Below are 13,811 nucleotides of genomic sequence, written 5' to 3' on the forward strand. Positions count from 1 at the left end.
TGAGTTACTGACCTCCTTTCCTACACTGATGCGGATTTGGGGAGGGGGGGGGGGGGGGGCTGCCCTGACACACGTCGGTCAACGTCTGGTTATTGTGTCTTCCTTGGAGAAAACTTGATATTGTGGTCTTCGAAACGCCAACCTACACTCTCTCGTTCGAGTGCTAAGGCGGAGTATAGGGGGGTTGCTAATGTTGTCTCCGAGTCATGCTGGCTTCGCAATCTTCTGTTGGAATTACATTGTCCTATTCATAAGGCTACTATGGTGTATTGTGACAATGTGAGTGCCATTTATCTTTCAGGAAATCCAGTGCAACATCAGCGCACCAAGCACATTGAAATGGACATTCACTTTGTTCTTGAGAAGGTTGCGCAAGGACAGGTTCGTGTCCTTCATGTTCCATCCCGTTATAAGATTGCCGATATTTTCACCAAGGGACTTCCACAAGTCTTATTTGAAGATTTTCGGGACAGTCTCAGCGTTCGCAAACCTCCCGTTTTGACTGCGGTGGTGTGATAGATTATGTAAATATTAGTTAGAATATTTTGTAGTCTGCTATTTTAGGTTAGAATATTTTGTATATTTTGTAATCTCCTATTTTAGGTCAGAATATTTTGTAAATTAACCAATTCATGGAATGAAAGGAGACACGGAAAATATTTCCTACAAAGTGATTCAGCAAGAAGTTATTTTCTTCCTTTGCATTTTCCTTATTTGCTTTGCTATGATTATAGAATCAGCCCAAGTACGTAAGAAATATTCTTGGATTCTACCCACTTTTACTAAATAAAATGTGTTATTATTTTTCATTTACTAATTCTTTTTCTCCTCTAATTTGGCGTTTTAGCTGTATGATGATTCAGAAGGAAGCCCCGCGCTAACTGAAACAAAGGTAACTAATAATTTTTATCTTTCTCTTGTTTCAAACTATTTGAAGGGAATTTCTTTCTTGATTTTCATATTTTCTGTATTTTTTTCTCTTTCCCGTTTGAATTAAAACTATATATAAATGATTGCAGCATCATAAACACAAACATTCAGGCTTCACCGAGGCTGGTTAGTTCACCCTCTCTTTCACTTTTTATGCAACGGACCAGATTTTTATTTTAAGAAATAGAAGTATATACACTAAATAACCCAGCGATTATTAACTTTCGTATTATGATTCATACTTTATGATCCCTGAATAACTTGTCTGCAATCTAAACGACTCCTATAAAGAGTTCGTTCGTACATGGATTATAACCCCAGTGTCGAAGCCAAAATTTTTGCTAAGGGAATTAAGTTTAATAATATATGTATAATGATATTTTTTACTTATATACACATGAAAACTTTTTATATATATGCTCCAGTATAATTTTTCCATGAAGGCTATTCAACTAAACACCCTTCACTCTATGTGGCTACACTACTATATTACACACACCCCACCCCCCACTCCCCGGGGCGGATTTATATGTGAACACCCTCGGCAAAAAAATACAGTGTATATATAGGGTAATTTTTTGTATTTATTACATATATTAATTTTTGAACACCCTGAACAAACGCAAAAGGTTAGCTCAAGCGATCCTGGGTGTTCAAAATTGTCATGTGTCCTAGGTTCAATTCCCATTGACAATATTATTTTTTATATTTAGATCCGCCACTGCCCCCCCCCCCCCCCCCCCCCCACCAAAAAAAAAACGACCCAACACACACACATACAGACACTCAATTCACCATTTGGTCACTTTCTTGGAAGAAAAACTAAATTTGGTGACACCACACCATCTTCATTATCATTGTTGTTAATATTATAATTGTAAGTCATGTTAACGCAGAATGCCCAGATGCATGCACAGTTAGATGTTCAAAGACAGCATACAAGAAGCCATGCATGTTCTTTTGCCAAAAATGTTGTTTCAAGTGCAAATGTGTACCTCCTGGAACTTATGGCCATAAATATGTCTGTCCTTGCTACGATAATTGGAAGACAAAGAGAGGTGGACCTAAATGCCCTTGAGCTTTGTGATTTTTCTACCTAGAACTAGAACTTTTTGGTTCATAAGTACCAAAGAAGAGAATGGAGATTATTATTTTTCCATTTACTCTTCTTTTTACACATAATAATCCGTTAGTTTGGAACTTTTGGCACATTGATAAAGTTTTGGCCTAATGGCTAGGCCTACAATGTCTTTCATAAAGCAGATATTGGCAACATATTGAATACTATGGTAGCCTAAGTTTTAAAGCCCAATTCTATTATATGGACTTCAAGTTTGAGCCCACTTATTGTTTTTCTGGAGCAATTGCAGGATTGTCCTTCGCCGGGGGTGGTCTTTAATTTTTGGCCCTCAAATTGGTGGTCTTGAACTTTTGTTCTTCGCTAAAAATTCCTTGGTTTCGGGTTCGAACCCCAGTTCAGTCAAAAATTTTAAAAAAAAATCGCAAGGTAGAGTTTGGATTCGCAAGGCAGAGTTTTGCCTTCAAAACTTTGCCTTGCGATTTATTTTTTTACTGAGCTGAGGTTCAAACCCACAACCTCGGGGTATTAGGCGAAGGGCAAAACTTAAAGACCACCAATTTGAAGGACAAAAATTAAAGACCACCCCAACTGTATAATCTATGTATATAATCAGAAATAGTCTCTCTACCTCTCAAGATAGGCGTAAGGTCTGCGTATACTCTACCCCCTCAGACCCCGCTTTGTGGGATTTCACTGAGTATATTGTTGTTGTTGTATAATTTATGATATATAGATTATTAACTGAAAATACACTTGTTAGTATACATGGATGACAACTAAATGGTTACGAAATTTTTCTTAGCCATCTAATTAAGATACATTTGATTTATGAGAATCAAGTTAATCCAATTATGATTTTCTTTTAAGTAAAAGCTACTAAAAGTGTTTGACTTATTTAAAAGTAAAAATAAAAACTCTGAAAAAAGTACAGTTTGAGGAGAAAAAGAAAAAAGAGGGCATGCCATCAAATATCTACACTATATTTTTAAAGTTTTAGGAAATCGTTGGTTAGAAAGAATTGTTAGACTTTTAAATAGAAATCAGGTCAAATAATATGATAAGAATTTATCATGTTGATGGTAAGCAACTAATGTCAACACCAACAATTTCTTTTTTGGGCGAGACACCAATAATTCTAATATGACTCGTCGTTCTAAAACTTTTAATTATTTCCTTGAAATTGAATGTAGATTAATAATTCATATATTTAAAAAAAAAAAACACGAAGTCATTAAACCCTCTGTGTGAAGGCATGCGAAAAATTAATACGTTTAATTTTATTTCTTTTTTCCTTTGTTGACTGAATATTCCTCAAGAAAAAAAGAGTTTGGTTCGGGAATTAGGTTTAAGTATTATTGCGAATAAACTTATTTCATTATTAATTCTGGTGTTGTCACGATTCGATTTGGGGTCATTTATCATTTGTCACGGGCTGTGGCGGAGCCAGAATCCACACTAAGGGGGTTCAAAAATATAAATTAGTTAACAAACGAAGAAGTCAAGGGGGTTCAATTTGTACTATATATACATAAAAAATAATTTTAACATTATATGTACAAGGTAATATTTCGCCGAAGGGGGTTCGGCCGAACCCCCTAGCCACTGCTTGCATCCGCCCCTGGTCACGGGTAGGGGTGTTCACGGTTTGGTTAAAAACCGATCCAAATCGAAAACCAAAACCAAACTGATTAAATAAACCGATATTTACTTGGATTAGGTTTGGTTTGGTTTTGAATCTTAAAAAACCTATAATATTTCGTTCGGTTTTGGTTTTACTAAAAGCAAATCGAAGAAAAAACCGAACTGAACCTTCAAATCTTATACATAATTTTTATAATCATATATATACAATATATTAGTTTTTATAAATAGTTTTAAATAATTTATATACCTTTTAAGCAAAATTTTATTTATCTTTAATCGGGTAATAAACTTTATACTGTAAACCGATTTTAAAAAAAGAAGTCCATGAATTCAAACTCATTTATTCAAAGAAACAACTATATGATATTTAAACAACTATATGAGATTCACCTAGATTTATTTTTTGTATTTCTTATAAACTTTATTCACTTAATTAAAATCATAAATCTTAAGACATTTTCTCCATAATGCAAGAAAAGGGTAATAACGAATTATAAGTTGGAAAAGGATAGAAAATTCTCTCCTAATTGTAGGAAAGAAAAACATGAAAGAGAGAAATACCATTAATTTTCTTAAAAACTGAAAAACCGACCTAAACCGAACCAAACCGACTACAACCAAACCGATGGATATGTATTATATTTGGTTTGGTTTGGTTTTAATAATTTTAAAAATCGACTAGATTGGTTTGGTTTTTATTTTAACCTAAAACCCACTCAAACCCACTCATGAACAGTACACCCCTAGTCACGGGTACCGATAACCCAATAAAAAATAAAATTACAAATAAAAAGGGGGAAAAAAAAGCTAAATTCAGTTGATTTTCTACCAATAAAAGTTTGATAGGTTCAAGCACATTTTTTAAGTTATCGTTGCATCAATTTGTGTATTCTGTGCAAATATCAACAAAATAATTCTTTTTTTTTCAACATACCGTCATCAAAGAATTGAATATCTTGTTTCAAATAAATCAATAATCATTTACTATTTTATCTTTAAATATATTCAAATCGTTATTCCTGAAATTTTCCAATTGTATTTTTACTTTTCTTATTTTTATTTATTTTACTTCTTCATGGGATTCTGTACGATAGAAAGATATGGTTTTCAAGACAGTAACTTGATAAACTAGATAACTGAAACTGGAACCAAACAAGCATATAACAACAAAACACAGAGTAATTGTTAGTAATATTTTATTTAAATATTATTTTTATAATATTAGCATAAGGCATCAACTACTCGCGATTCGCCACGTCAAAGGTTAATATTTTTATAATCATATTATTATATTAAAATTATTCTTTTCATCGCAGTATTAGGGATAAATTAATTGGAAATTATATCTTAAAAAATAATATGATTAAGCCATTTAGCCTATCAACAAAAACTGCCCAGTATTTTTGAGACAGTCCTTAGCATATTTGTATACACTGTATTTGTCTTGAATACTGCCTTTTTATTTAAATAAGTTTTTATATATTTATTTACTTATCTTCTGTTTTTGACCTGTATAAATGGAAGTGCGTCTTGTAGTTTTGTATTGGATCTGTTGAAAAAAAATGTCCAGGTTCATGTGTATTAGATAGGTGCACAAAGACAATTTACTGTTAACCCTACCTGTTCCTTCCAGAAAATGATGCTTCACGTTGTACATTTGTGCCTCCCAAAGTCTTGTGGCCTCTCCTTTGTTCTTTTTTATTTGGTTATCGGTATCCGTTTTGGGAGTTCTGATTAATTGGATTCATAGTGAAATTTTCGTGTCGATTGTTCTTTTTTGAATAATTATTTAGTAAATGATCTTCTCTTTTCTTCACTTGCAACATATGGATCTTTTAGACAACGGTCTAAATAACCCATTTAAACAAACTTAAAATCTTATGAGAGAATGCTAGACCGCGGTCTAATATTTTGTATGTAACATCCGGAAGAGTAATTTTCCAAGAGCTATTTCTTGCATAATTTTTAGAAAGAACAAAAAAGTCAAAATCTAAATGGTGACTTAAAAAAGAAACATTTGGATAAATTAGTCAGATTCACGCCGCACAAGGCGCATTAACTGAGAGGTAACATGTTCAGTTTTTCTCGTAGTATTTTACTGTGTTTGGCATGACTGAAAATGTTTCCGAAAACTATTTTTCTTAAATCAAGTCTGATAGTGTGTTTTATGATACTTTTTTTGACTTTTGAAAATTGAGATCCACGACACTGAGCATATTAATATGAGTTAGAGCTCTTAATTAGGTTTCCAAGTCAAATGATTTCCTATTTCTGCTGTCATTTTCAGTATCTCAATGATTCTTTAGGATAATAATTAAACAAATATTGTCAACTACGATTATGGGAATATTAATTAAGCAAACCTAATGACTTACTCATAAATGTCAAATGCAGTATCTTCATTATCTTTTCTACATGCTATTTTTGCTCTTTAAGTTTCAAATCTTTTCGAATCTTTAAAGGAAAAAAGAATTCAGAGAACAATAGAGTCAATCACAAAAAAAATTGAACGAGACAGCCAACGACGTTTTCTTCCTTATGTAATAAAATATAAACCAAGTAAAAGTATAGTAATTGTCACGTCTACTCTTTCACATGGTCTTTCGCTTAGTGGTTCATTATCTTTACTTTAATGCTCCTTCCCTTCTGTTTATTTATTTTTATTTTCATATTTTTGGTAGGGTGGGGGTTAGAGACTTAGAGGATGATGGTCTTTTAATTTTTCCCCATCCGTCCCAATTAATTTGACACTTTTCGCTGTTTTTCGAGAGTCAAACTTCTTAATTTTGACTGTGTGTTTGAACATATAATTTTTTAATTTTTGAAAATAAAATTTACATATTTAGAAACTATGTAAAAAGTACTATAAGTTACCATAATTAATAATTTAAAATATTTAAAAGACATGAAAAAATTACGGTCAAACAACAACTCGTTTGACTCTTGAAAAGCAAAAAATGGAATTTCAAATTAATAGTTATTGAAATTTTATAACATTTATCTTGCCTCCATGTCAAAAATGCTAGGGTCAGCATACGTACAATTGATAGAATGAACCCATAACAATTGAACATATAAGAAACATCTACACAAGACATGAGAAACTTGACAAAAACAAATCTATGTACTCGGTACACTGTTTGTGAATTGAGAACCAACTTTTAAGGTTCATATCCTAATGGAGGCTAAAAACATTTTTTCTGTCGTATTCAAACTTTGATAGACAGAGTTACCCGATATATGTGTTGGTGTGAGGTAGCAGATATCTCATGTAATTAGTCGAAATGCGCGCTATCTAGCCCAAATTTATTGAGAAGGGGGGGGGGGGGGGGGGGGGGGGGGCTCCTCATACTCCAGTAGAATAATTATGTTTATATTGCATAGCAAATCAAATTGGTAATTTCATGAGCCCAACACTTGCCCTTGTAAAAGCCTTGAAACAGGATAAGGCAGAAAAACATGGGGTGCCTATTCACTAAGAAGCAAAAGATCATAGCAGAAAACACCTCTTTACATAATTTTGGCAACGTTAACAACAATGCCACAAGACTTCAAAGGATAGAGTAGATCTCTCAAACAATCTTGAGAACAGTACTAAACAAGTAAGACCTAGACCACAGCCTATAAATTCAACAGTTTATACTGACTGATAAAACTGGCCATGATGAAACAGTAACTTATAAAAAGATATCTACATGTCCTCTAAGAAGTATTGGCAAATATTTGAGGGTGTTTGTTACACCATGCCCAGTTCTTCAACCTTTACAACACATGGTAACAGGAAACACCAATAACTAAGAGGACTATAGGCGATTAAAAATCCACCTGAAAAAGCAGACGAGTGCATAGCTATATCTATGAAGCCAAGACTGACTACTTGATATACATGTCAACCTCCTGGCTAGTACCAAATTGGAACATCTTGCTTAGGTGTGGTATCGTATCCAACGCCAGGCAAATTTCCATTATAATTGGTCGACTGTAAGTTGAACGGAGACCCAAACATGAAATGGAAATTGTCATTGGAGCCAGCATTGAAAGGCGAATTTAAAGCCTTGGATTGATCAAACAGATTGCCTTGTGGGAGCATAGACTGAGTTGTGGAAATATTAGTGTCTTTGAAGATATTTCTGTCCATTATCCCTTGGCTGAGCACGTTATTGTCCTGATGGATACGAGGTGGTTGATGAGGCTGCTGCTCTTTGGTCAACGAAAAAGTCCGGGTATTTTGGCTTTTGCTTCCTTGTACATTACTATCATAGAATGACATAAGGTCATTAATCATTCTTTGACCATCTTCAGGAACTCCTATACCAGATAGATCAAAGGAAGGTGGACCTTGATTAACTGGCTTTGGCTGGATATATTGTTGAGGGAAGATAGCTGGCTTGACTTCATTAATCTGAAAGTTTGAAACTCCAAACCGGGAAGAATTTCTGAAAGGACAAGCAAATTGATGATTGTCTCTGGAAGATCTATCCTGAAAACCATGGCGAATTTCGTTGTGAGGACATTGAAGAAACTCGCATGTAAAGATCTTTTGATCCATCATCACAGTCGGTTCATTGGATTGATTCCTCTTCAGACAGAAATCTAAGTTGGTGATTAGTTCATCTTGGTTTTGATGAGATTGTTGCTGCAGAGGCATCGTCTCCTTGAATCTCTCAACATTGATATTCAACAAATTGAGGTGGTTTGGTTTTTGCTCTTGAATATCAAAGTTAGGCTCATCTTGAGCACCTTCAACATCATACTCACTGCTGTCATTCAACATGAAATTTCCACTACCACCAGCTGAGGACAATGGTGGACAGCGATCAGGATAAAGTTCCCGAGCCAAAGCTTCCTCCTGACTAATAATAGCAAGCCAAGTTGCACTTTCTTTGGCTGTCATCTTATCCTGCAAGCACTTTGACTGCCGTACCAGCTTGCGGATTTTAGCAATATCGGGGAACATGTGCTTGATCACCGCCGTGAGGACACCAACCTTCCACGCCTTCTTTAGATCATGAGGCTTCTTATAAGGTGGAGAACATTGGTCCTTTTGTAAACCCAATTGAGGCCACCAATCCTCCTGTCCAGTGGGCCACCATGGTGGCGGAACGCCTTTCTCCAATGGAAATCTTCTTTGAGGAGGATCACAGTGCTGCATCAAAGCTGACAATAACGAACCAAGTGTGGTATCTTGAAGCTCCTGCAAGGTGTGAGGGGTAGGACCCACCGGATTAGATCCCTCGTTCATGCCTGGGATGGCATGATCAGCTTGATATTTGGCTATGGCTGCAGGGCCATTTCGATCAAACCTCACTTTATCCTTCCACCACTCCCTAAGATTATCAGATGCCCCACTAACCGGCTTTCCTTTTTCCGGGATGATACCATAAACAAAACCCTGAGCTTTACACACTTCCATCATTTTCAACATGTACTTCAAGATTCCATCCTGTGCCCTTGACATCTTCTTCCTCCTCGCTTGCTCCTGCGACTGACGTTGTTTTGCTGGATCAACACCTTCCTTACTTTTAGTCATTTCTTTGAGCCTTTTCAACTTCATTTTATCCCTCCACATTCTCCTCTCCAGTTCATCCACATCAATCTCCTCATCGCTATAATCATCATCCACCACCGGATCCGGCTCAGTCTGTGGAGCAGCAGCCGGTTCCACTTCCTTTAGCGGAGCAGGAAAGAAATCAAGATCGCCACAGAACCCCATTTCCTCAAACATCATCATCTTGACAGGACAAGCAATCACTCAAAAAAGGTGAAGCTACTTGCAGCTAATACCAAAAATCCAATATTCAAAGAAGAATATATTGAAGATGATCAAATCACATGAGCCTGCAAATACATTTACAAGGAAAATAAGAAAATCCACCTAAACATTTCAAGAACTGAAATCAAACAAATAGTAATAAACAAGTGAATATCACAATAAACAGATAAAGTTCAATCAAATCCATGAGAGGTCACTAATCATCATTAAAAAAAGCATAAATTTGTGCACATAAGCATCCCCCATTTTCTTGGAACAACAGCAGAAAAAATGGTACAAGCTGTCTCCCACGAAAATCCAAGAATTTAACATGCTTTGTTAGATCTTAAATATCAAATATTCATGTAAATTGTAATCCCTAAACACAAACCTGAAAGAAAATCCGGTAACTTACCTAAGTATCTAGTGATGACAAAATTCAGACTAAAAAACACAGAAAAATCCAATCTTGAAGCAAAAGCTCAAATATTTACATCAGGGCCACATATCATAATAGAGCAAATACATCAATAACCCAAAGATCAATCTATCTGGAGACGTAGAAAAACTGATGAAAACTAACACAAAATCCCAGTACAGATCTCAACTTGACAACAGAAAAAGCAATTTTTTTCAAGAAATAGTTTCAAGAATACCTTAAAAAGATCATTTTTTTTTTCTTCCAAAACTCTCTTCAACTGGAACTCTGGTTATAGAATAATTGACCCTTTGGACTGACTGTAGATGGATGAAAGAAGAAAGAAGGTGGGGCAAGTTATAGGTGCTAACAATAATACAATTATAATAATGGAGTTTGTATAGTAGTGAGGAGTACTATTTTTTTATGGTGGAAAATGTATTGGGAGATTAAAAGTGTCGGCTCTTTGGTTAAAAAAACCAAACCAGTAAACTTTTTCTTTGGTTTCTTTTGCTGTTTATTTAATTTAATTAACTAATTTGTTGTTGTTTAAAGTTTCATCTTCTTGGATGGATAGGCAGATGGATCGTGATTTGTTTCCCTATGTTTTTTGGACTATTATAAAAACCACAACGTTTTGTATTTTATTGATTTGTAGTTTTGCGTTATTATTTTTTAATAAAAAACTACTCGCATATTTATATTAAAACGTAGTAATTCATTATGGTGTAGTCATAGATTAAAGTGACAATATGTATAAATAATTATAATTTAATAATAAAAGTGAATGTAAAGATATGCGTTATATATTTACACTATTAATTGTAGTGTAAACTCAGCGTGTGAATAAGCTATTTTTATGTAACTTAAGTATGCTTAGTAGTAAAAGCAAATGTGAAGATATGTTTCATGTATTTATTGAATTGATATAAATATTGAGTGACTTTTTACTCGATCCTTTATTATGTATCATTTTTATTAAATAAATCATCTCGTTATTGTTAATTCTAACAAAACTACAATTAAAGCCACTGATATCTATTAATTGTACTGTAAACGCAATATGTGAATAAGTTGTTATTTCATTTTCTACGTTTACCGCGTGGAGGAACAAATGATATTGTTTGGATGACTGAACATAATCGTATGTTCTAAATAAATAAATAGCATGCGTTAAAAACTATGAAATATAAGCAATTTCAACCATACAAAAAAGTTTCAAAATAAGGTAATATGATCAAGAAAGAATTATAAAATAATATACTTTGTGATCAATGTTTCTCCTAGCGTTAAATACCTTGTTTTCATGTATATCAAATGTGATTTGGATCTTCATGTTGGGTGGGAGACTAGGGTGAGGGGAGGTGATTTGGAGCTTTAAGTAGGCGTTTGGACATGCGATTTCATCTCATGAAATGAGATGAAATCAACATTTGGACATACGATTTCATCTTTGATTTCATCTCATGAAATCCCAAATCATCCAAAAAGGCACGATTTGGGATTTGAAATCATGATTTCAAAAAATATAAATGTAAAATTTGACTCATACATTTATACTTTGTAAAAAAAGACCCATAAGTTGATAGATATATTTACCAATCATGTTTACCAACCATTTGAATTAAATATTAATCTGCAAGTTGGTAAAATATATTTACCAATCATGTTTATCATGTGAGAGGATTATATTAAAGAGTAGTTACATTGCTATTCATGTTAAATTTTTCTTTTTATTGAACTAAAGTTTGACCAATTGATGTTGTACTTTTTAGAAAGGCCTTCTAGTAGCTTATTAATTTTATTATGAATTATGATTTATTCATTTGATAAGATTGTATAAGAATTGGGAAAATTTTGATGGTTTTCACAACTTGTGGGGTTTTTTATGTTTATAAAAAAAAATTACAACTTAAGAAATCCAAATTACATGTCCAAACGTGATTTCATCTCATGAGATGAAAATCGTGTCCAAATGGCTCCTAAGTGTATGTGTGCCTTAAGGTGGGGGAATGAATGGAAAATGACAATTAATCCATTATCCAATTAACAACCCACCCCTCAACACACACACCCTTTTTTGATGTATGAAGGGATATTACAAGTGTGTGGAGAGGGGGAGATAGTTTAAAATGTACTTTGTATTATAATTTTTTCACTTTATAATAATTAGATGACATGTATTTTCACATGATCATGATAGGAACATTTGTCTATTTAATGGATCTTACGCACGTGAACTTGAACTAATCGAACCCCAAATCGAGTATTGAACATCAGATAGGAAACAAATAAAAAAATATTTCCAATTTATTTTATGATTTAAATGATTAAATTATTTGATTTAGTGTAAATGTTTATATAAGAACTTTATGGAGGTTTCGAATAAATAATTGAGTATATTTAAAAAAAATGCTAGTTATAGGACAGTATGGGCCTTTCTATGTGAAATAATGAGTAATTCAGTGAGAGTGTTTTTGTATGTGTATTTTGGGTGGTGATTTTTGTAGGGAAGCCCTATGGGTCAATGAGCTTTCCTTTTCAAGGGAGAATGCAATGAATTAATTAAAAGTTTGTGGGGATGGGGAAAGGAATGTGTTATTTTGTTGTTTTCTTGTTTTGTTTTGTTGAATATATGAGTTGGCTATTAACTTAGGGTGCCTTATCCTTTTGAGTTCTTTGATATTTGTTCTTTAGGATAGTTACATTTGACCTATTATGGAGAAGAGCATTTATGGCTAGTGATTCAGTGTCAATTAGTAAAGTAATTTAAGAAAAACTTCTTATGTCCTTGAGGTGAAAGGGGGGATGTTTTTGCTAAGAGTTTAGAAAGAAACAAATAGTTTGGTATAACATATTTTGGAAATTTAAATATATTCTAATAATAATGGGTTTAAATGTTATTAAATATGAGGTATTTCATTTATATATATATATATATAATGTTATTAAATATGAGGTATTTCTTTAAAAAACAAAATTGAGTGAAGATCCCGCTGATAGCAAATGTCATGTCATGAGATCCTCACCATTGATGATATTACGATTTAAATTGTAATCTCTTAACTTTTAAATGGCCAAGTCTAGATATATTGATATTCATTACTGCAAATTCAAGTTAGGTATTCTTAAACTGTAATTAGTAAAATTTGAGATATTTCTCAAGATAACGACAATGTTTGCAACTCTTTTGAGATAATCTTTTATTATGAGCTTTCAAAAATATCTCTTAAAATTGGTAAATCATTTATAAAAACAAAATGGGGGGATTACAAGTCGAAGAATCGAACCCTCACCAATAAAGTGAAAGTTCAGGTAGTCAACCAACTGAACTACTAAGATTCCTCTGCTAAATCATTTTCATTGTTTACATTGCGATTTAAATTGTAATCTCTTAACTGTTAAATAATCATGCTAGACATTTCGAGATCTATTATTCCTAATTTAGGATAAATCTTCTCAAACTATAATTACTACAATTGAGATATTTCTCAAGATAACTACAATGTTTGCACCTCTCTTTAGGTAATCTTTTACTATGAGCTTTGAAAAAACATCTCTTCTTTATTGGGGTCAATTTAGGTATCTCGCATCGCAATTTATACCGCGAAAGATTTTATTTTATAGTTCAAGCAAAGTTATTTGATCCATCAGTGTATAAAGGATATTTATTTAATTATAGTTACGTAATAAGGATATATATTTAATTACAGTTACGTAATTCTATTTCTAGAAAATCTTAATTCATACCTACTAAATCATTTAGCAAAAAGAATTGTCTTCTTCTAAGAGAAAGAGAGAAGGCAAAGTAGAATTGAACACAAGATTAATTTTGGTTTCCAAATTCCTTTATCAATTTCTTGACTCTTGCTTAATTTCTTGTTTTGAAAATCTTTTCTTTTTTGTATCAAAAGATGCTCATGAGTATTGATAGTGGAAAACAAAAAAGGGTGATAAAAAAACGTGGAAAGAAAGATGAAATAACA

At 33.2% G+C, this 13,811-nt stretch overlaps 1 protein-coding gene across 2 annotated transcripts; it reads right to left on the reverse strand.

Moving 5' to 3' along the window:
* Positions 1 to 7,102: 7,102 nt before the first annotated feature.
* Positions 7,103 to 10,221, reverse strand: LOC132603623 (protein ETHYLENE INSENSITIVE 3-like). Of its 2 annotated transcripts, none has more exons than XM_060316756.1 (2): positions 10,064 to 10,221; positions 7,103 to 9,493 (listed from the first exon to the last, which is right to left on the reverse strand). In XM_060316756.1, exon 2 carries the CDS (start codon positions 9,384 to 9,386, stop codon positions 7,557 to 7,559), a length of 1,830 nt encoding a protein of 609 aa, XP_060172739.1. In that variant the 5' UTR covers positions 9,387 to 9,493; positions 10,064 to 10,221; the 3' UTR covers positions 7,103 to 7,556. The 2 variants fall into 2 exon arrangements, with proteins under 2 accessions (XP_060172739.1, XP_060172743.1); XM_060316760.1 differs by lacking the exon at positions 10,064 to 10,221 and adding an exon at positions 9,823 to 10,007.
* Between the last annotated feature and the right edge of the window lie 3,590 nt (positions 10,222 to 13,811).

This window comes from Lycium barbarum, chromosome 1 (genome assembly GCF_019175385.1).
Source record: "Lycium barbarum isolate Lr01 chromosome 1, ASM1917538v2, whole genome shotgun sequence".
NCBI lineage: Eukaryota > Viridiplantae > Streptophyta > Magnoliopsida > Solanales > Solanaceae > Lycium > Lycium barbarum.

Coding starts and splice junctions, on each gene's coding strand:
- LOC132603623 (XM_060316756.1), bottom strand. CDS start 9,386: ATGATGATGTTTGAGGAAATGGGGTTCTGTGGCGATCTTGATTTCTTT.